The sequence below is a fragment of the Notamacropus eugenii genome, chromosome 2 (assembly GCF_028372415.1).
Source record: "Notamacropus eugenii isolate mMacEug1 chromosome 2, mMacEug1.pri_v2, whole genome shotgun sequence".
Taxonomy (NCBI): Eukaryota; Metazoa; Chordata; class Mammalia; order Diprotodontia; family Macropodidae; genus Notamacropus; species Notamacropus eugenii.
Window position 1 is genome coordinate 79,368,397 of NC_092873.1, and position 21,734 is coordinate 79,390,130.

The following is a 21,734-nucleotide window of genomic DNA, read 5'->3' on the forward strand; positions in this document are numbered from 1 at the left end:
GACCGGAGGAAGCCCCAGGCGGGGAGGGACGAGCCGCGAGGGCGTGGGGGAAGATGGGGGACGGGACGAGAGGCTAGAGCACGCTGGAGGAGCGAGGACCGGGGAAGCTTTTTTTTCTCTCCAAACTTTTTGCCGGGACACGAAGCGGTTTGCCAGCTTCCGGGCGCGCTGGGCACGAGGCGGGGCAGGGCGGGGCCCAGGCGATCCGGATTGCTGGGGCTGACGGAGCGAGCCCCCCCTTCCCCATATTCCCCCGCCCCAGCTAGGGGCTTGGCCGCTTCCGGTCGGCTTGCTCCCACTGAATTTCCAGAATCCCACCGGGTCTCTGCAGTCCGGTGGGACCCAGGTGTCCGTGCCCGTGTCCGACGCCGCCCGGACTCCTGCCCAGGGCGGTGCCGGATTCTAGGGCTCGTGGCAGGCCGTCGTCTCCACGGATGGCCTGACCTCTGCCCCCCACCCCGGTCCGCACTCCCCGAAGGGCGGGGCAGCCCCTGATTCTGGAAGATAAGCGTGGGGGAGGGAGGGGCACGGATGAGATAAAGTGAGGTCTGCTTTGGGCATAGATGGCCATGGGACTGTGGGCAGAGAATCCCGAGACCTGAGTGAGTCAGACAGACTGATTGGAGGCGCACGCCCGGGCTGGGAGGGTGGTGAGTCACGGAGTGAGGCTCCCAGGCGCCTGGGGAGAAGGAGCTCTCGTCTGGGATTAGACACTAGGACTCCCAGCCGGGAACGTTTGCTTTTCTGCAAACGCACTTCGCTCCTCCGGAGACAGGGAGGGAGCACGGAGGAAAACCCAGGGGCAAAGTCTCGTTAAGAGAAACCAGAGGAGGCTGAGCCTCAAGATTTAAGGCCTGAGAAATACACAGAAACACTCCCAGAGGTGCGAAGGTAGAATGAGGGACTCGGGCACGGCAGGCAGGACTTGGGAGACGGGAGGATACAAACGATGCACGTAGAAGCAAACGCCCAGCGAAGGGAGGAGAGGCAGAAACTAACTCGGAGACCACGAGACAGTTACAAAGTTTCGTGCAGAAGCAGGCATCAGGACAGACTGACGTAGGGAGGCAGAAACGAACAGATTGGGAAACAAACATGGGGAGACGACTCAAGAATACAAACAGCCTTGGAAATGGGCAAAGGGGAGCGGATAAGATACTTAGACATAAAAATACTCAGATACCCAAAAATAAACTGACAAGAATAGATGTGTGTATGACCATAACTTTAGAGGCAGACGGGAATTAGAAACTGAGGTCTACCAGACTTGCCCAGGGTCACACACACACAAAATGGCAGAATGAGGACTCAATCGGGTCCTTGGACACAAATTCAGAACTACTGAATGTACCAGGATAGAAAGAAACTCGAGACAGATTCAGTGAACCGCAACAAAACAAGCAGATTTCAAATTATGCAGTCTTGATTTTGGAAAAAACTTAAAAGGTCATGTAAGCCCGACTTCCCAATGTAGGAATCTAGGGGCATCACTGACAGGTGTTCAGTAAGACTGTATTTGAACTAAACATTGAGTGAAAGAAAAAGACATTGGGGGAACTTCAGATGGACACAGATACTAAGGGACAGAGAGATGAGGAGACAGAGGGTCAGATTCAGGCAGAGAAAGACGTTCAGAAACAGGCTCAACTACAAAAAAAAAGAGAAAAGGAAAAAAGTAGAGCAAAAAGAGACTAATCTTAGAGGGACACAGATAAACCCAGAGACAAGATTCCAACGGAGATACAAGGAGACAGAATAGACACAGAGAAAGAGACAGGAAGACTGAGGCCCACAAAGGTCTGTGTTTAAGTTTGCACACTGTGTAGGAGGTACAGGGCTCCTCTCCTTGGAGGGAGGAGGGAGCAGCAGCTTTAAGAAACCTGAGAGTGGTGGTAGAAACTTTGAGCCAAACCCTGATCCCTCCCAATTTCTCCTTAAGACCCAAAGCCTCACTGCTGACAGTGCCTCCTTACCAGGAGGTATGAGGATGGGTGTAGTCTCCCCTCCCCCAAGACCCTCTTGCAGTCTATGCATGAAGGGGCAGAGGCTCAGGTTACCCGTCCGCCCTTTCCTAAAGGTCCCTCTTTAACCTTTGCTGCTGGAAATTGAATCCAGGCAATGGGTAAGGGAAAGACTTAATAGCTGCGCCCCCCCCCTCCCCAGCTGAGCCCCCTTTGTGGGTGGTGAAATTAAGGGGGGGTGTATGACTTTTTTGGGGAGGGCACAGCCTTAGGAGGGGGGAGGAGTGTCTTAGGGACCATGAATTTGCCTTTGGTGGGCAACTGTTGATAGTCAGTGAGCTGGGGAGGGGTAGGCAGGGGAGGGGCTGGGCAGAGGGGCGGGGTCAGTAATAAATGCCAGGCTTAGGAGTGATAGCCCGACACTATCCCAGCAGCAGTCCATACCCCCAGACCTTGTCCAAGGAACTCCAGCTGTGGTGAGACCTCTCAGGCCTGATTCTAGAGGGGTAGGGCAGGGGCACGGATGATTCTTTCCTCCACCCGCTACACTAAGTTGTAATTCTCAGCCACAGGTTGGGGAGAGACTGGAGAATGAGAAGGTTGGAGGGGATGGAGAGGTAGCTGAATGGGGGAGAGGATGGGGTAGAGCCTAAAGGAAGACACAAGGATTTGGGGAGAAAGGGACAAAGAGGAAAGGGAGATGGTACGGTAAGGTAGAGGCACAGCCAGGATTTGCGAATGATGGGGAGGAATGTGGGGAGTAGGGTAAGTGGTGGGGTAAGGGAGCAATAGGATGGAGAGGGGCAAAACAAGACTGGGGGAGAGGAAGAATATGGAGATGTGGTATAGGGAACAGATTAAAACAGGGATGGTACTGGGGGACTGGAGGTAGGAATGCTGTAGGGTGGCAAGGTAATCAGAGTGAAATGAAGGGAAAGAGGAGAGTCTGAGAAGGTTGGGGGGAAATAAAAGCAATTGGGGGCATTAAAAGGGAAAAAAAAAGATTTTCTAGCATAAGATGGGGGGATGGGAGGAGTTCTGAGTAGGGAAAGGGAGTTGGGCCTCTCTGGTCTGACCTTTCTCTGGGCTATTTTTAGTACCAGCACCTGCCTTCCTGGCTTGAGGAAAGACTTTAAAGGGCATGGGAGGTTTTGGGGGTGTCTTTTTCGGTTCTTTAAAAGCTTCCCCACTGACAAAGTCCGCAGCCATGGCAATGCAGAAGATTTTTGCAAGAGAAATCCTAGATTCTAGGGGGAACCCCACAGTGGAGGTGGATCTCCACACAGCCAAAGGTGAGGAGGGAGCCTGCATGTCTTCAGATGTATCTCCAAACACACCTCTTCCTCACTTCTCCCCTCCTCTACAGCTCTTCTTGGATTCCATAATCCATACATCCATGTTACCCCTTCCTCATATATTCCAGGCCGAACTAATTTGAGTCCCCTAATCATCCAAACCCTGGTTCCTCCCAGACTACTTCTCAGCTAACCACTTCTCCAGGCCCCAGGACTCAAAAACAAAGTCTCTTTATCCCTTGGTTTCTGTTTTGGGACCCTAGGAACCTGGGGTTTCTCCCACTTGGGCTGTGAGAGGGGAGTAGTCTCAATTCATTTCTACCCCTTACTCTTCAGGCCGATTCAGAGCTGCTGTACCCAGTGGAGCCTCCACTGGGATTTATGAAGCTCTGGAGCTGAGAGATGGAGACAAAAGCAGATACCTGGGGAAAGGTGAGATATCACTTTAAAGAGAATGTATTTGTTTGGGGAGAAGTGGGAGGGTGGGCAGAGTATTGGATCGCATAGATGGAGAGTGTTGGTGAACCTGGGATCTCTTTAGTATAGGAAGTCAGAACTTATTGATCCCTAACCTCTGCTCTCTTCCCTAGGGGTGCTGAAGGCTGTGGAACACATCAATAAGACTTTGGCTCCTGCTTTACTGGAAAAGGTAATAGTCAAGGGAATGGCCAGAAATTCCTCAAATCTGTCCCCTCTACTCCTGGTACTTTTCCCCTTTCCCCCCCTCTTCTCCCCATAGCCATTAATTTTATGACCTGAGCCTCTTAGGTCCTTGCCTAAGTCTCTGTAAGATGATCCTACCACAGTCAGTCTCTTGTATGTCTTTTTTTTTTTTGTCTTCACTCATCTAGAAATTGAGTGTTGTGGATCAAGAAAAAGTCGATAAATTCATGATTGAACTTGATGGGACAGAGAATAAATGTGAGTGAGGGGATTTCAAGGGAGAGAGGACCAGAGAATAACCCCATTCCCAATGGGAGAGGGGGCTGGAAGGGAGAAGTTTCTCACTCTATGTGAAGAAGTCTCTCATATCATTGGTTTCTCTACAGCCAAGTTTGGGGCCAATGCCATCCTGGGTGTGTCTCTGGCTGTGTGTAAGGCAGGAGCAGCAGAGAAGGGGGTCCCCCTCTACAGACACATTGCGGACCTCGCTGGGAATCCAGACCTTGTGCTGCCAGTACCGGTTAGCTTTTCTTAACCCTGGGACTCGATCACATTCCTTTGAACTTGGCCTTAAGACAGAGGATGCCCCCCTTTTTCAAGAATAAAAACTCTTTAGGAAGTCTAGATGCTAATTCACTGCCCAGAGAGATCACTTCCTAAAGTATAGCCTCCTTGTGTGTTTGTAGCTCAGAATCCTATCCTCTCTTTTCTAAGATAAGTGCCTGAAAATGTCTTTCCTTAACTCTCATCCTACTCTCTACAATGCTTTATGTAGTCTGGACCACTTACATCTCAATAGCAGTCTAACTTCAAATCAACAAGCATTTATTAAATTCCTATCATGTACAAGGCACTGTACCAAGCACTGAAGATACAAAAATGAAATAGGGCACAATCCTGTCATCAATGATTTTACAGGATAATAGGGAGGAAGCCATGTAAACTACAAATAGGAATAATATAAGGTAGAATGTCAGGCAGGAAAATTGTTCCTTCCAGCAAAGAGTAGTAGCTGTGTTATCAGGTATATATCCATTCTTGGAGGAAGTAGTACCTGAGCTTAGTAAAGGTATTTCCTTCCAAGGAAGAGAATTTCCTTCCAGCTCTAAATTTATAATCTTTATTTCAACAGGTAAAAATGTGGAAAGAATGTATGAAAAAGTGGGGGTAGGGAGAAAACAGGTGACCAAGATATTGGACTGCAATACAGACTGAACAAAGCAGTTGGAGTGAAATATCATGTGCCCAAAACTATGAGAAATGTTATTTCACAGACTGTTTGGTCATCACATTTTGTAGTACTAATGTAAGATAAGACTAGAAATATGTTGAAGCTGGATGGTAAACAGCCTTAAATGAAACGTACAGAGTTTATACTCTATAAAATAGGATAGTGGGCCACTGAAGACTTCTGAGGAGACTTTTGCCTCACGATTTTAGAAGTTGTGTGAAGGAAGCACCAAGAAAACTGCAGATTATTGAATTTGGAGTTGAAAAAGGAATGGTGGGGTGGATGAAGGGAGAGGAGAGACGGGGCTGAGAGGCGAGTGAAAGTCTGAGAAAAAGGGAATAAACAAAGGGGAGTGGCATGAGAGGGATGGACTTAGGAGCTGTGGTAGAAGTAGAATCAACTAGAATCAGTCTTATTTTTCCCCATTTGTGCAAAGGGACTGTCTGCCATTTTAAGAGTAGAGGTAATATCTTAAAGAGTTTTCTCCTGAATCACTGAACTCAATTCCTCCCTTGGAAGTCTTTTGAATCTAATGTCCAGCCTTCCCTCTATAGCTCAAGTCTATCCTCATGCTACAGTCCTAGTCTTATCTCACTCCTTCTCTGTGGTCAAAATCTGAATCTCCCTCCACTTAATTTCACCCAGGCCTTCAATGTAATCAATGGGGGATCCCATGCTGGAAACAAGTTGGCCATGCAGGAATTCATGATCCTGCCCGTGGGGGCTGCATCGTTCAGAGAGGCAATGCGTATAGGGGCTGAAGTCTACCACCATCTAAAGGGTGTCATCAAGTCTAAGTATGGAAAGGATGCCACAAATGTAGGCGATGAGGGTGGGTTTGCCCCCAACATCTTGGAGAACAATGAAGGTCAGTCAGTGGGATGAAAAGGAGGGGTCCATAAAGGGAATAAGGGCTAGAGGGGAAAATGGGGTATTACTCCTTTAATTTCTCCTTTACCCCCAGCCTTGGAGTTGCTGAAAACAGCCATCCAGGCAGCTGGTTACCCAGACAAGGTGGTGATTGGCATGGACGTTGCTGCCTCTGAGTTCTACAAAAATGGGAAATATGATCTTGACTTCAAATCCCCTGATGATCCTGCCCGGCACATCTCTGGGGAGAAACTAGGGGAGCTATATAAGAGCTTCATCAAGAATTACCCTGGTGAGAGATGCAAGGACCCCATCCTCCCTTCCCCCTTATAGAACTCCCTAATTTATTCTACTGTATTTTCTTTGATCTTAGTGATCTCTCTTCCTGCTACACTTAATAATAATAGCTCCTATATGTTTAGTGAAATAAGGCTTACAAAGAGCTTTTTTTCCAACACTCATTTTCAAATGAGGAAACACTGTCAGAAATTATTAAATTGAGAGTTAAAGGGGAGACGTGGGAGGGTGGGCAGAGTTTAACATCTAGTTAGTTTAACATCTCTTTTTTACCGAAAAGGAAACAAGCTTAGAAAGGTCAAATGATTTGCCCAGGGTTACTCCCATATTGAGAAGCAGAGCTAGTGTTCCCAGCGTAGGTCCTGCCCCTTGTTTGAACATACACAGGGTTAGAGCTGTGACTGAAATTAAGGGTCCCTGACAGCAGGTCCACTGTTTTTCCCACTCCATCATAGCACCTCTCTCTATTCTCATTCTAACCCACTCCCGATGATCTCCTTCATTCCTCACACAGTGGTTTCCATTGAGGACCCCTTTGACCAAGATGACTGGGCCACCTGGACTAAATTTCTTTCTGGAGTTGACATCCAAATTGTGGGTGATGACCTCACTGTCACTAACCCCAAGCGTATTGCCCAGGCTGTAGAAAAGCGAGCCTGTAACTGCCTCTTGCTAAAAGTCAACCAGATTGGTTCTGTCACTGAATCCATCCAGGCGTGAGTCCCCAGTGGGTGAGATGGAGGGAGGTGGGAATCACTCCATGCTCTAGAAATTCACCCATGAATTAGTTATTCTCCTACATACATATCCCTGGTCTAATCTTCCTCTATCCAGAAGCCTCACCAAGAAAATTCAAGGTAAAAAAATTTTCACTTCCTCCTCTTCCCCAAAAGGTCAGCAATCATTCACCATTACTCTTTCACCCCTATCAAGAATTCAGATACATGTTTTATGTACACATGATCCTTTCCCCCAACCAAGTTTTTTGAACACATTGTAAGTACTTTAAAAATGGTTGTAGCATGCATGGATGAATGAATTGGGTTCAAACCAAAGGGATCATGCGATCACAGACCTAAGAGCTGGAAGAGATCTCAAGCTATCTAGTCCAGTTCCCCCTTTATAGAGATGAGAAAATTCATCTGTAAGGAGGTTGAGACTTGCCCAGGGTCTTCTGGATAGGAGGTGTTAGAACCCAAGTCCTCTGACCTCTTTCCACTGTAATGAGCCTAGACCCTTCTCTCTGTAGTTGCAAACTGGCACAGACTAATGGCTGGGGAGTGATGGTCAGCCACCGATCTGGAGAAACAGAAGACACCTTCATAGCTGATCTGGTAGTAGGACTTTGCACTGGCCAGGTAGGGAACAGGATATCTCCTCATCTGTGGCCATCAGAGCCAAGTCTTCTGGAGGTTCTCACCCATCCCTGAATTTCCTCTTTCTCAATCTGACCCCAGTCACTGGATTGTGACACTTCTTCTTTTGACTCTGTAACTTTCCTCCTGTCTCTCATTATATTAGATCAAGACTGGCGCCCCCTGCCGTTCTGAGCGTCTGGCTAAATACAACCAGCTCATGAGGTACTTCAATGCTGCAGGGGGTGAGGGGAGGTTGGAGGTGTCCAAGGGAAAAGTGAGGTAGAGGTAGAACAGGAAGTGGCCATTTTCACTGCTGTTTCTTTCCCTGCCTAGAATTGAGGAGGCTCTTGGAGACAAGGCTGTCTTTGCTGGGCGGAAGTTCCGTAACCCCAAGGCCAAGTAAATTGAAGGAGCCAAGTGTTAGATCAACAGAGACATCTGAGTCCATCACCATCTCTACCACTTCTCTCAATAAAGCACTTTGGACAGCAAGAATGACTAGGGTGTCATGGTTTGGGATCAGAAAAGTACATCCTCATCTCAGGGAGGGGACAGGAGAAGGTGGCATCCATGTTGAAAAGGGAGCAACAGCACCGTGGAATAAAAAGACTAGATTTGTAGGCAGCAGCCTTGAGGGGGGGAGGTCTATATGACCTTTCTCAGCCTGTTTCCTCATTTATAAAATGGAGGTAATAGTATCTGTACCATCCACCTCCTGGGGAGGTTGAAAATCAAATTACATGACAGATGTGAAATCATTTTGTTAAATCAAAGCCCTGCATAAAAGTCAGCTACTACTAGTAGTAAATGACCATTGAGGAAAGCAGGAGAAAAGGAAAGTTGTTTGGACTGGGTTGTAGGAAGGAGACACAATATAAAAACATCATGGGGGTGGGATGGGAGGAGAGAGACAAGATCCTGAGAGCAGAGTTGTTGGAAAAAGTCAAAGAAGTGAAATGTCCCAGTAGGGGTGGAGTGGAAACAGTGGCAGCTGTATTTTATATAGCTGTGAGGGGAAGAAAATTTGGATCAGATCTGAACAAAACAAAACAGACTTTGAGAGGTCCATAGGATACAGCAGCAAGAGGCCTGAAGGTTCTAGGCCCAGCTCTTGCCACTAACTCCCCATGTAACCATGGGCAAGTCAACTTTACACTCTCTGGGACTCACTTTTCTCATCTGTTAAATAAGGGAATGCAAGGGGTTTTTTTTGGCTCTAAAAATTCTAATTCCAGCTTCTGATCCTCACCCAAAAGCAAATATCCTTGTACCAGGGTCCATGCCTTTCTTCACACCCAAGTCATTCCCAGGAAGGATTCAGGTATCTGGTTTGCCCCATGCACAAACCAGCACATGGGGTCAAACAGTGTTTATTGAGCATAAAGTTACCTTAGCCTTGAGGGAAGAGAAACACCCCCAGGAAAAGGAAGTATAATATAGATTAAATATTCACTCTTACATTCTGTCACACATCTTTTGGGGGAAATTGGAAGGAGATTCACTCAACTATCCCATATAACCAACATTCAAAAACTCTAAAGCCACACAGACCAGATCACCTTAGGATAGTCTCCATACCCATCTCTCCATCCTAATGGCTCCATTGGGAGGTCAGAGGTCAACCCCTGGCATGGTCATCAGAAGTCAAGACAAGGTGGCACTGTAGCCTGAAATTTCATCCATGGCCCCATTCCCCCTTTTCAAAGCCACAGCGGGGTTGTAAGGGGAGGAGATAGAAAGCCAAAGGACCTAGGAGCTGGGAGTCCCTTCCTCTCCACTCTGACGAAGACGTTTCTTGGCACGGATCTCATTCATGGCCTCCTCAATGGAGCGTGTGTCCCTCTTATTGGCTACTGGAACTAGGAATGGGAGTAAAGGAGGGATGTGAAGGGACTAAGAATTCCCTTTGTACTCAGCTTTCTATCCTACCACCACTGCCCTTACAGACCAAGACATCCTGAGCCCTAGTTCTCCCTTGAATCCAAATCTCTTTCCTCTTCTCCTTGTTTCTCCCTCACTTCACCCCCTCCAGCCCTGTCCACCAGTGTTCCCTGTTCTCTCACCACAGCCATAGGTCTTGTTGGCCTGTAGCATGTGGGCAGCATCCTTGGCTGCCCCTTTTCCAATGAGGTGACTGTATTTATCCTTGTAGTCACTCACAGGGCTCACAACAGCAGGGCCCTGCCGGGCAGCTTCTTCCTCTTGCCACTGGGCTAACTCCTAAAGGGGAGAGTGGGAAGAAGTGTAGTTTGGGGTTAAAGGTCTGGCTGCCAGATTCCCTGTGGAAAACAGGAGCTAGAGGATGCCTCCAAGTGTTACCTTAAGTCTCCGCTTCTCCTCCGCCTGCTGTGGGTCCCACTCCTCTCCACGGCGGTATGAGTCAAGCTCTTCATCAGAGGGTGCAAATTCCTTAGGGAGGGAAGGGAATAAGATGATCAGGGCCCCAGGTTCCACCTCGATCCAAAGAGGCCTACCTCCTGACCCCCTTGGGAAAAGGACTGGTAGACTGGAGAAGTAGGAGAGAAAAGAAAGATGTCTTTCTCACCTTCTTGAAGATCATGACGTATCGACATTCATCATCCTCCCCAAAGGAGAAGGATGTTAGGCCAGCCACCTCTACAACATCATGTCTGGGTTGAAGAACAGAGGAGAATATGTATGGAAGGGTGAGAATAGCAGAGGGCCCCGGAAGGTCTGTGACCTTCTCCTAAAGGATTCTTTATCCCCTGTTATTTCTTCCCACCCTTACCCTAATCTCTAATAATTATCACAATAATAATCTTTCATTTACAGAGATTTTTACTATTTACAATCCATCTCATACACTTCTTATTTGATGCTCATAACTGACCATTTTACAAATGAAGAAACTGACAGTCTGAAAATGAAAGGAACTGGCCCATAGTCACAAAATTAACAAGTGACTTGAACCAGTCATTCTGACTCCAAACTTAATCCTCTCACCATGACTGCCTCCCCAAGTGTCTTGCCCCACTTCTCCACCTCCACCCCTAGTCTCTCAGCCCCTTCACTCACAATATACTCCTCTCAATCTTGTTCATTGGCTGGAACTTTCTCTTGGTCTGACCACTGTCCTGGATGAAATCTGACACCTCTTTCTCCATCTTGGGAAGAAGTAGAAAGAGAGAAGCCATAAGATGGGAGTGTTCCTCTCCACTCCCACCCGACTGCACTCAGAAGGAACCAGCTACACTTCCAGTTCTACTGCCTCTCTCCATACCCAAAGTTCATCAAGGTTCCTCCTCTCCTAGAAAATCAAACCAACCTCCCAATTCTGTAACTTAAAGAGTTTCTCCCAAAATTTACTTTCTAACCCTCTTATCACACGTACCCGCTTTCGAAATTCCACTTTCTGACGCTTCTCCTGTTCCTGCAATTTCTTCAGGCAAGCAGCCTGTTCTGGAAGTGAGAAAGGTAGTCTTGAGCAATCAATAAATGAACAAATTTTTACCAATCACCTACCAGGTGCCAGGAACTCTATTAGATGCTGGGAATTCAAAGATGAAAGTCAAACAATCCCTGTTTGTAAGACACTTACATTCTACAGGGAGACGTACATATATAGGAATGTTCAAAGTAGATACAAGATGATTTGGAGGGAAAGTCTTCATGTAGATGGTGGGTGCTTGAGCTGAGCTATAAGAAATCACTGTTTCTTATAAGACCACTATCTTAAATAAATTTTTATTAACTTTTTTGTGTTTTTAAACCAACTAAGTTTCCCCCTCTGCATTCCCTTCCCAATCCCCTCCTGCTCATCCCATATTTTTTAAAGAAAAAGGGGAAGAAGAGGGGGGAAAAAAGTCAGCTAAACTAACAAATATGGTTTAAAAATTTGATAATAAATGCAATGTTCCTTTTTCTTGCTGTTTCCCAGAAAGGGGTGGGAACGGGAGGAGGTATTTTCTCCTTTTTTCTTTTACAGCTATGCTTGTCCTTTGTAATTTTGCAGCATTCACTTTTGATGTGTGTGCGTGTGTGTGTGTGTGTGTGTGTGTGTGTGTGTGTGTGTGAGACAGAGAGAGAGAGAGATGCTCTGGGAGGTAATGGGCTCCCCCTCACACAGGTGTTAAAGCCAAGGTTGAGTAACTATTTGTTATATTTTGGAGATTCTGATCAAGTAAAGGCTTGACTCTATGGCCTCTGCTGTCTTTTCTAGTGTTCTGGAGTGTCAGTGCTGACTCTCTGATTCCATGTTTTAAGGCAGAAGTTAAAGTTGCAGTCATGGATAGATTTCAACACGTGCATTGGGGTGAGGGGATAGGAACGACATTTTTGTTCTCACTAACTTCTACCTGAAATGTAGCATTTCCTTCAATTATGAAAAACGTAGGTGACAGACATTATTCTGAAGAGTTCATAGGCTGAAGACTGACTGACTGGAAACTGACACCAAAAAAGGTTAAGAATCTGTTTTAGGGAAAGGCTATCCATCTGACAAAAATCTGATTCGTGTTCATCCACACTGGGGATATTCAATTCAACAAATATTTATTAAATATCTACTGTGTGCAAGGTAAGATATATGTGAGGAAGGCAAAGCTAAAAAGAAAACATTCCCTGATCTTCAGTACCTTACATTCTACTAGGGAGGATTCAACGGATACAGAATTAAATAAATGCAAGCTAATTTAGGAGGGAAAAGGGAAGGATACCTGGAAAAGGTGACAGCTCTGTTAAGCCTTGGTAGAAATCAAGATTCTGAGAGGCCAAGGTAAGGAAAGGTTCATTTGGCAGCTTATGCAAATACATGTGTAGGAGACGGAAGGGAAGTTTAGGGGACAGCCAAGAGTCTAGTCTGGCTGAAGAAGCCTAATATGAAATACGCTGAGGAGGCTAGGCATAGGAACACTTCAGATCTATAGCAGTATAATGGACTGAACAAGATCGGAGTTAAAATTCTACCTCTGTATAATGAAAGATCACTGGATCTCAAGCAAGTCACTTCATGTCTCCAGGTCTTAGTTTCTTCAGTGAAGAGCTCTATCTAAGCAGTATCTAAGGTCCCTTCCAACTCTCAGGCTATGATCCTATTATACTAAGTCACTTCAGTTTCCTTATTTATAAAATGAAGATAGTAGCGGTAGTACTTCATTTTCAAAGCTGTTTGCATATAAAGTGCTTTTATTAGTAGTAGTATATTTTGGACTGTATCTGTGAGTTCATTGGTATACAAGGACCTCCTTATATTTCCTCCCATAGAGGAAACTTTATTTATCAATGCTGGGACTGGCACCTGCATTTTAATCTAAAGTCTTAAAAGGGTTTCTTGGGGTACCAAGAGATTCAGTGACCTGCCCAGAATCACACAGCCAGAATGGGAATGACCTAGATCCTCCTGACTCCAAGACCAGATCTCTCTTCCCTCCTCTTCATCATTATTATCATTATTATGGAAAACCCAATATTACAGATTAAGTACATTAGAGAAGTAAAAACAAAAATGCTGTGTGAGCTCCCGGGTGTGTCATTACCAACTTTGGGTAAATCACTTAGCCTTTCTGGCTCCCAGTTTCCTCAACTGTAAAATGATCAGGTTGGACACGATAACTTTTCAAGGTCCTTACAATTCTAAATCCATGATCATATGAACTGTAAGGATTAGGAAAAGCTCCATGAAGGAGGTGACATTTGAACTGGTTGGGTAAGAATTCAATAGGCGGAAGTATGTGTATGTGTGGAGAAATGAGTGTTCTGGGTATAGGAAACAGCTTGAGAAAAGACAAAGAGATGGGAAAGTATGAAGTACATATGGGGCACAATGAGAGTCCAATCTGATTGAATTTTAGGGTAAGGAAAATCTGCGGTTCCGAATGCCAGGGTCAGTGTTCCGTGGTGGGTAAAAGGGAAGCACTAAGGATTTTTTGGGCAGAAGAATGACATCAGATAAGTGAAAGGTATAAAACAATTCCACAGTTAAACTTTACTAAATATAAGGCACTGTGTTATGAACTTGTGATAGAAAGAAGAGAAGTCTAGATTAGCTATTCTGATGCAGAGGATTGAGTACAGGACTTGCAATCTGGAAGACCTGAGTTCAAATGTTGCCTCAGACACCAACTACCCTGGCAAGTCACTTAACCTCCATCTGCTTCAGTTTCCTCATCTATAAAATCAGGACAGTAAGAGTACTCACCTCTCAGGGTTGTTGTAAGAATGAAATGAGATAATATTTGCAAAATGCTTCGCATACCTTAAAGTGCTATATAAATGCTATTACTATTATTATTACATATAGTTCCTGTCCTTAAAGATCTCACTATCTATTTGGATAGGTCTTATGGGAGAAGTTGTCCCCTTTGATCCATAAGGAGTCAGCTTGGCATCTTATCCATCTTCTTTGAGAAGAACCCTGAGTACAGACTTCTAAAAGGGTTATCATGGTTCTTTTGGGATAAACAGGACAAAGGAAAGAATTATTAGATTCTAGGTTTCTTTGCTACTTACTCTTCTCTAGCATTCTAAATGTGTGCTCCACATGGCTCAGTTTGTTCATCTGCTTTTTTTCAGTCTAAAGCTTCAACTTTCACTCCAGAAAGTAGTAGAAAGAAACTGAAGTCAGGAAACCTAAGTTCTAGTCCTGGCTCTGTCACTAACCAGATGCATAATCTTGGACAAACAACCAACAAGCATTTATTAAGATGTGTCAGGATTAAATACAAATACAGAGATACAAAGAATCCCTCCCATATTCTATTGTTAGAGACAACAGGTAGTTAGGAAGGATGAGTATTACTATTGGAGAAATGGGAAATCAGAAAAGACTTTGTGCAGAAAATGGTACTTTAGCTTCATCTTAAAGGATAAGAAGGGTTTTATGAGGTGATAGTGAGGGGCGCGGTTAGTGCAAAAGCATGGAGACTGGAGAAGACTTTTTTGGGTAGATCACACAATACAGAAAGAGGAATACTATACAATGAGGCTGAAGAGACAGATTGGGGCCAAGTGGTGAAGGGCTTTAAAAGCTAAACAGATGACCTTATATTTAATTTAAAAGACAACAGGGAGCCACTGGGATTGGGAGCAGGAGACAATGAAAGCCTACCTATGGTAGTGGCTCAATGAATAGAGAGAACGATTCGAAATCAAGAGATGTTTTGAAGCTAGAAACTGCCAAGATCTGGCAAATGTTAGATGAGGGAAAATGGGGAATTGAGCATAACACCAAGGTTATAAACTGGTGCCTTTAACAGAATCAGTTCAGAAGTTTAGAAGAGGGGTGATTTTGTAGGAAAGATATTAAGTTCTTTTTTGGACATGTTGAGTTTGAGATGCCTTTAGGTCATCCAATTTAAAAGTTGCAATTTTGTTCTCCTCTCCAAGCCTCTACTTCCTTCTCTATAAAATCACTAGGTTGTTCTGCATAAGGTATCTTCTAGTTCTGTGGTCCCATATTTTCAGCTGCCTGAATTAATCAGCTCCAGGAAAATATGACTTTAGGGAAAACTTTAGTATTATATGGAACAGTTAGTTCTATAGGAACAATGTTGTAAGTGGTGTAACAACAGTTTTATACGACCTCATAATGGACTTCTTTGACTCTGCTGTGGGTTCAGGTCATGATGTTTGAAACAATAGAGATTAGAGCAACTTTATATCTCAAATAGGGGTGGAAGAGGGCATATCAAATTCGGATACTATCTGACTGTCAAGTTTGGTGTGAACATACAGTGTTTAAAAGGGAATAATATTAAATATTAAATAAGGATGGAAAGGAGTACTGGAACCAGGTTGTGGAAGGTCTTAACTCTCAGGTAGAGGAGTTTGTATTTTATAAGTAGTAAGATGTCCCTAGAGGATTTTAATGAGTGAAGAAGTAACAGAATTAGATTTATGCCTTAGGAAGATTATTTTGGCAACTGTACAATGGATATACCCACACCACCGAAATTACAATTCCTTGAAATTAAAGTCGAAGAAATGAAGGGTGAGTTGGGGAGAAAAGGATCAGGGAAATCAATCCAATCCTAGGAGCTGCCTATTTGTTCAAAGCTAGGGAGCAAAGTAGATAGAATGCTGGGCCTAGAGTAAGGAAGACCTGAGCTTAAATTCAGCATCAGACACTTACGAGCTGTATGACCCCGTGCAAGTCATTTAATCTTGTTTGCCTCCATTTCCTTATCTGTAAAATGAGCTGGAGAAAGCAATGATAAATCACTCCAGTACTTTTGCCAGAAAATCCCAAATGTGGATGATGAAGAGTCAGATCTACCACAGTGGCTGTTTTGTATTACCCTCTTTCCAGTCAAACAATTGTTTTCCTGGAGCAAAGGAAAGCCTTGAATTGCCTTAAGGAACTGTGAAGGCCTCTTTGGAACTCAAGCCTGATTGAAGTGATTTAAAACATTGTTTAATTGTTCCTTGTTGCTTTAGAGCTTTGGTTATATTGTGCCTCACACTACTGCAGCCCGAGACTGTCCACGTGAAAACTGAGCTTACACCCCAACAGTCAGACGTGACTGCACAACAACAATTATGTGGAGAACATTGTGTTAGGCTTGGGAAAACAGGCTCTGCCCTCAAGGAGCTTCTATTTTACTGGGGAAGTAAAATACAGATATGTAAATACGTAATTATTTGAGGAGGTAGAGAACATAATAAATTAGGAGGAAAGGAAGGATTCTAAGAGATGAAGATGAGGAGGCAGAGAGTAAATTCCAGATTTGGGGGAGAGGAGGTGGGTTGGGAGGTGGAGGGAGGAAGGTAAGCCAACAGCTGTCAAGCTTAGAGAATGGTAATTGGGTCAGTATGGATGGAATTAACAAGTATTTACTAAGAGTCCACTACATGCCAAGCACTGTGCAAGACTGAAAAGAACTTCTAATGCCCAGTTAAGGAAATTGTATTTGATCCTAGAGGCAAGAGGAAGTTCCAGAAAATGAGAGGCATGATTAGAACTGATTGGGGAAATGATTTTAGCAGTGGTATGGAAGAAATATCTGAAATAGAGGCCAGGAGTCCAATTAGGAGGCTATTGTAATAGTCTAGATAAAAAGTGGAGATAAAGAGGATGGACATCAGGTTAAGTTATGGAAGTAGAATCAACAAAACCTAGACAAGGAGGTTGAGGAAGAGGAAAGAATAAACATAAAGGCAAGGTTATGAATCTGGGTGACTAGAGGGTGGTGCCCATTGAATCTGGGGGCTATTACAAAACTTCAGGTGAGAGATGATGAGGGTCTAAACTAGGGCAGTAAGAGAGAGAATGGTCATGGGGATGGATGCAAGAGAGCTTTTGGAGGTGGTAAATGTTTGGATGAGAAACCTGAAATAGAAGGAAGAGCCAAAGATAGTTATTATGAGGTTTCAACCCTAGGTGACTGGGGGGATAGTGCATCCTTTAGCTGAAAAAGGGAAGTTTGGGAGAGGATTTAGGGAAGAAAAATCAATTCAACTTGGGATGTGCTGACTTGAAAGAGGCAGTTGGACAGCCAGGTAAAATGTCCAGAAAGCAACTGGAGATACAGATTAGGACTGGATACATAAATCAGGGAGTCATAGGCATACAGGTGATAACTGAACACAGGAGTAGATTAAATCACCCAAGAGAAAAGACAGAGAAAAAAAGTTTATGCCAGAACCTTGAGGGTCACCTACATATAGAATACAGGAAATAAGGAGCAAACAGATCAGAGGAAAACCAAGGGTGAAAAGTCCCAGAGGCCAAGGTAATCACGAGTATCAGAGTAATCACCTGTCAATGCCAAAGGTAAGCCAAGAGCGGAGATATGGTTACCATCATCAGAAATGTTTCAGCTGAGTGGTGAAACCAAAGGCAGAATACAAAGGGCTGAAAAGCCAATAGCTTGAGTGGAAGGCAGAATCAGTTGGGGGGAGGATTTCTTCAAGAAAGATTTGAAAGCGTGCGCACACGGGTTTGTTGGTAGCAGAAAAGGAAGCGATGGGGCGAGGCCCTGCACAAAACTGGAGGCATGGGGTAAAGTACACACAGATACTGGAGTTGGCCTTGGCCGAGGTAAGGGTCACCCCTTCTTCCAAGACCAGAGCCAGAGAGGAGAAAGGCGCACAATGTAGGTGTGTGAGAGCGTTCACGGTGAACAGCTCCCATGTTCTCTGGGAGAGCAGAGAAAGGGGTCTGCTCAGGGCAGCAGCCAGGGGAAGTTAATGAGCGTCCCGAGCAGCACGGTCGGGCTGGGCTCCTTCTACTGCGCATTACATTCAATGCACGAGCTGCTTGACTGCATGCTGCAAGAAGAAAGGAAGGCTCCCCACAAGGATGTAACAGGTAAAAACCGCTCATCGACCACTTCCTGCCAAAAAGTTCGGAACATAACACAGCAGAGGACAGGATGGACTGAGCAGGGGGGAAAGTAAGAGCGGGTTAAAAAAAAAAACGGCAAGATAGTCACTGATAGGCGGGCGACGGGGGACTTTGGCCAATAGGGGCCAAGGAGGCAAAGGCGGGGAAGGCAGAGCTCAATTCAAAAGGACGGACCGCAGGAGAGAGCCAATAGGATCGCTCCGTTCCCGGACAGGCAGGTCCTAAAAAGGAAAGGAAGCCGAGTGGGCCCCGAAGGTTCCTCGCTTAAGCAGCCACAAAGCCCTAACCTTCCCTCGCCTTCAGGCTGCCCGCACGCCCCTCCCTATTTCCTCACCCTCCCCGGCCGAGAGCCAGGCCTTACTTTAAGCGGAAGTAAGCCTTCCCAAGGCCCATGGGCCCCCTCCTCTGTCCCTGCCTTCCCTCCGAACCCCTCGACGTCTCCTCCCACTCTCTGCCGGCGGCCCTTCTCCCGGCCGGTCCCGGCAGACCCTCCTCCCGGCTTCTCCGGCAGACCCCCTCAATCGGTCGGTCCTCCAGGCCTCTTCCGGAATGCAGATTCCCTCCCTGCGGCCCTCATCTACCTTTCCTCTTTTTCTCAACAAACTTGGTTCCATCCGTTCCTCGCCTCTGCTTTCCTTGCCCTCACTCGGCCCTTTTCGGGCAGGCATTTGACCTCAACACTCAACTTAAAACTGCTCTCCACTGACACATTTAGTGACGATCTCTTCATCATCCTTCTGGATCCGTTCGCTGCATGGCCTCCAGGCCTTGTGCCCTGGGGTTCACTTCCATTGTCAGTGTCACAGGACGCCTGACTGGTGGTCAGGGGCACCCGGGGTTCAAATTTCAGCCCGACTGACTACTTAGTACAAGTCACTCAGCCTTTCCTTAGCTGTAAAAGGAAGGGCTTGCACTCTGGGGCCTTAAGGTCCCTTCCATGTCTAAAATCTACATCCCCTATGATCACTTCCAACTATGAGTGCTCTCTTGGTGACCTCCAGTTCCCATGGGTTTAATTATCATCTCTCTGCAGATGTTTCATAGATCTATAATGCCAGTCCCTGTCTCTACCCTGAGCTTCTATCTGTCCCACATGACCAATTCTGCCTTTTGGACTTTGCATTCTGGATGTCCTGGAGAAATTTCAAACTTAACATGTTCAAAACACAACTCATCATCTTTCCCCACCCCCAAACTAAACCTTCCAAACTTCTCTATTTCTGGAAAGGAACCAGCCTTCCAGTATTTCTCTTAGTTTCATTCCTGACACCTTACTTTGTCTAACACAACATATCCAATCATTTCCAAATCTTGCCATTTCTATCTCAACTTCTTTTTAAACTCAAAACTTTCTATTCACATAGCTATTGTCTCAATAGCCTCTTAAGACTCCTTGCCTCAGGTCCTTTCTCTACTTCACACAACTGCTACAAGTGATTTTCCTTAAGCCCACATTTGATCATCTCATTCTCCTACTCAAACATCAGCGGCTCCTTAGAATAAAATATGTTCTCTTTAGCTTTTAACGCCCTGGCCCCATAGTCAATAAGAATTTATTAGGGTCCTACTGTGTTTTGTTCTAAGTTCTGGGAATACAAAAAAGAGGCAGACAGTCCCTTCCCTCAAGGGACTCACAATCTAATGAGGGAGACAAGCAAAAAGAAATGTACAAACAAGCTACATATAAGATAAATAGGAAATAAGAAAGGGAAGGCACCAGAATTAAGAGGGGTTGGGGAAAGTTTCCTGTAGAAGATGAGATTTTAGCTGGGAATTATATAAAGTCTGGGAAGCTACCAGGCAGAAATGAGGAATAAAAGCGTTCCAGGGATGGAGGACAGCCAGAGAAAATGCTCAGAGCTGAGAAGTGGAGTGTATTGAAAAGTACACAGCGGGATGTACGGTATGAGAAGACTGGAAAGGGCAAGGCTGGGTATAAAAGGCTTTGAGCATTAGATAGAGGATTTTGTATTTGATCTAGGAGGTGACAGAGAACCACTAGAGTTTACTGAGCAGGAGGATGATGTGATTGGATTGGCACTTCAGGAAAATCACTTTGGAGGCTGAACAGACTGGCATTAGGAGACACTTGTAGCAAGCAGACCCACCAGCAGGTTACTGCAGCAGTTACAAGGGTGAGGTGAGGAGGGCCTGCACTACAGTTATGGCAGGAGAGAAGAGGGTATATTTGAGAGATGTTGCAAAGGTAAAATAGGCCTTGGGCAACAGATTGGATAGGGAAGAGAGGTGAACAGAGACAGGGAGGCGTTGAGAGTGACCTGAGAGACTGCGGGGACGATGGTACTGGGCAGTAATGAAGTTTGGAAGGGGGGTGGAGGGGAAGATAACATACTCTCTAATCCAGCCAGATTGGCCTTCTCTCTCCTCCTCTAGAATGGCGTAGCCTCTACAGTCTCTGCATTGGCACTAGCGACACCCATGCCTGCTGGGCACTCCCTCCTCACCTAAGCCTCAAAACAAATAGCACTCTCTATACGACTGTTCCTGATCCTCTTAACTGCTAAGGCCATTCCCCTCTAACAACTTGGTTCTTAAGAAGACACCCAAGTCTGATTTCTATCGCAGGGGGCTCCCCAGTTGCCTACATAGGTCAGCACCCCATCTGCAGTTACCAGCTAGCACTTAGAGCGTTCTGAGGTTGGCTGGAGCCCTTGATTCGGGGTGTCTCATTTGATCCTCAAGAAAGGCCGGTGAGGCAGGTGGTGTTACAGATGAGGAAACTGAGGCTAAGGGCCTGGTCGCCCGGGCACTGGGTTAGCCAGCCTAAGGCAGAGAAGGGACTTCCGTCTCCTGAAGTGGGCACCTTACCCCCTATATTCCTAAAGAGCCCCCGCTCTAGCATGGAAGCTACTAGAAGCTGGCGTTTGTTTCTTTCTAGGTCTTTGTGCTCCCCGAGCCCAGCACAGTAACGACAACGCAGGAAGCGCTCGATTACGGCCGGTTCGATTGATTGATTGATTGATTGATTGATTGACCGACTGAGGCAAAGAGCGGAAGAAGGGGGTCGATGCACCAATTGGAGCTGGGGCAGGGACAAAGGGGATGGGTGTGACCCGGTTCGGGGCGAGCCAATGGCAGCTCGCCGCTTGCGAAGGGGCAGAGAGACTAGCGGGTGTTTCCGCTAATAGGGATCAAGGACGGCGGAGGGGAAGGGTGAGAAAAAGGCGCTGGGCCTCGACGCCAGCTCGCGGCCAATTGGCGTCCTCCCTCCGCGGACTGACAGCGCTGGCGCCCAATGGGGAATTCCAGGGGGCGCCGAGGGGCCCAACGGGGGGGTCCTCGGAGTTAAGGGAGCGCCAGGTCGGGCGCAGGGAGAGAATTCCTGTAAGCCAGGAGCAGGGCGGGTACTGCGGGGCTCCTTACCTCGGGCCTTGCGGCGGGTCTCCTGGTCCCCGACGCTGGGCGGCTTCTCCATCGAGCTCAGGATTGAGCCCAGTAGGTCCGCCATCTTGGAAGAGACTAAGTGGGGGCGGCACTGCCGCCTTAAAGGGAAGTACGAAACGCCTTTAAGACAGCAGACTGCCGGAGGCGGAAAATCATCCCTCCCCCTCCCCCAGTGGAATAGCCCTACCTATTAAAGGGGAAGGAGGGGCCGCTGCCAAGGTTGCCTGGGCTCCTCGATTCCTCCAAATACCTGGGGCAGGGGCTGCCTCCACCTTCCTGCCCGCTGGACAGGTTTCTGAAGCCAGCTCCCGTGCCTTCCTCCGGCGGGGCACCCCGGCAGCCGCGACCCCT

General features: G+C 46.3%; 2 protein-coding genes across 7 annotated transcripts; one reads left to right on the top strand and one right to left on the bottom strand.

The window, feature by feature from the left end:
* Positions 1-374: 374 nt before the first annotated feature.
* On the top strand, positions 375-8,167 carry ENO3 (enolase 3). 6 transcript variants are annotated; one of them, XM_072641320.1, is made up of 12 exons: positions 375-602; positions 3,160-3,253; positions 3,593-3,688; positions 3,847-3,905; positions 4,108-4,177; positions 4,306-4,439; positions 5,796-6,018; positions 6,115-6,312; positions 6,832-7,033; positions 7,567-7,675; positions 7,839-7,897; positions 8,009-8,167. In XM_072641320.1, exons 2-12 carry the CDS (start codon positions 3,169-3,171, stop codon positions 8,076-8,078), a joined length of 1,305 nt encoding a protein of 434 aa, XP_072497421.1. In that variant the 5' UTR covers positions 375-602; positions 3,160-3,168; the 3' UTR covers positions 8,079-8,167. The 6 variants fall into 6 exon arrangements, with proteins under 6 accessions (XP_072497421.1, XP_072497422.1, XP_072497419.1 ...); XM_072641321.1 differs by lacking the exon at positions 375-602 and adding an exon at positions 1,574-2,122; XM_072641318.1 differs by lacking the exon at positions 375-602 and adding an exon at positions 2,268-2,437.
* An 832-nt stretch (positions 8,168-8,999) lies between these two features.
* Positions 9,000-21,672, bottom strand: SPAG7 (sperm associated antigen 7). The gene is made up of 8 exons (XM_072641330.1): positions 21,571-21,672; positions 21,363-21,481; positions 11,028-11,095; positions 10,712-10,800; positions 10,221-10,305; positions 9,995-10,084; positions 9,739-9,895; positions 9,000-9,534 (listed from the first exon to the last, which is right to left on the bottom strand). Exons 2-8 carry the CDS (start codon positions 21,445-21,447, stop codon positions 9,425-9,427), a joined length of 684 nt encoding a protein of 227 aa, XP_072497431.1. The 5' UTR covers positions 21,448-21,481; positions 21,571-21,672; the 3' UTR covers positions 9,000-9,424.
* Positions 21,673-21,734: the final 62 nt, after the last annotated feature.

Coding starts and splice junctions, on each gene's coding strand:
- SPAG7 (XM_072641330.1), bottom strand. CDS start 21,447: ATGGCGGACCTACTGGGCTCAATCCTGAGCTCGATGGAGAAGCCGCCC. Junction 11,096..21,362: donor GACCCGCCGCAAGGCCCGAG/GTAAGGAGCCCC, acceptor TCTCACTTCCAG/AACAGGCTGCTTGCCTGAAG. Junction 9,535..9,738: donor CAACAAGACCTATGGCTGTG/GTGAGAGAACAG, acceptor TCCCATTCCTAG/TTCCAGTAGCCAATAAGAGG.
- ENO3 (XM_072641319.1), top strand. CDS start 3,103: ATGGGAGGTTTTGGGGGTGTCTTTTTCGGTTCTTTAAAAGCTTCCCCA. Junction 4,178..4,305: donor TGATGGGACAGAGAATAAAT/GTGAGTGAGGGG, acceptor GTTTCTCTACAG/CCAAGTTTGGGGCCAATGCC. Junction 7,676..7,838: donor TAGGACTTTGCACTGGCCAG/GTAGGGAACAGG, acceptor TCATTATATTAG/ATCAAGACTGGCGCCCCCTG.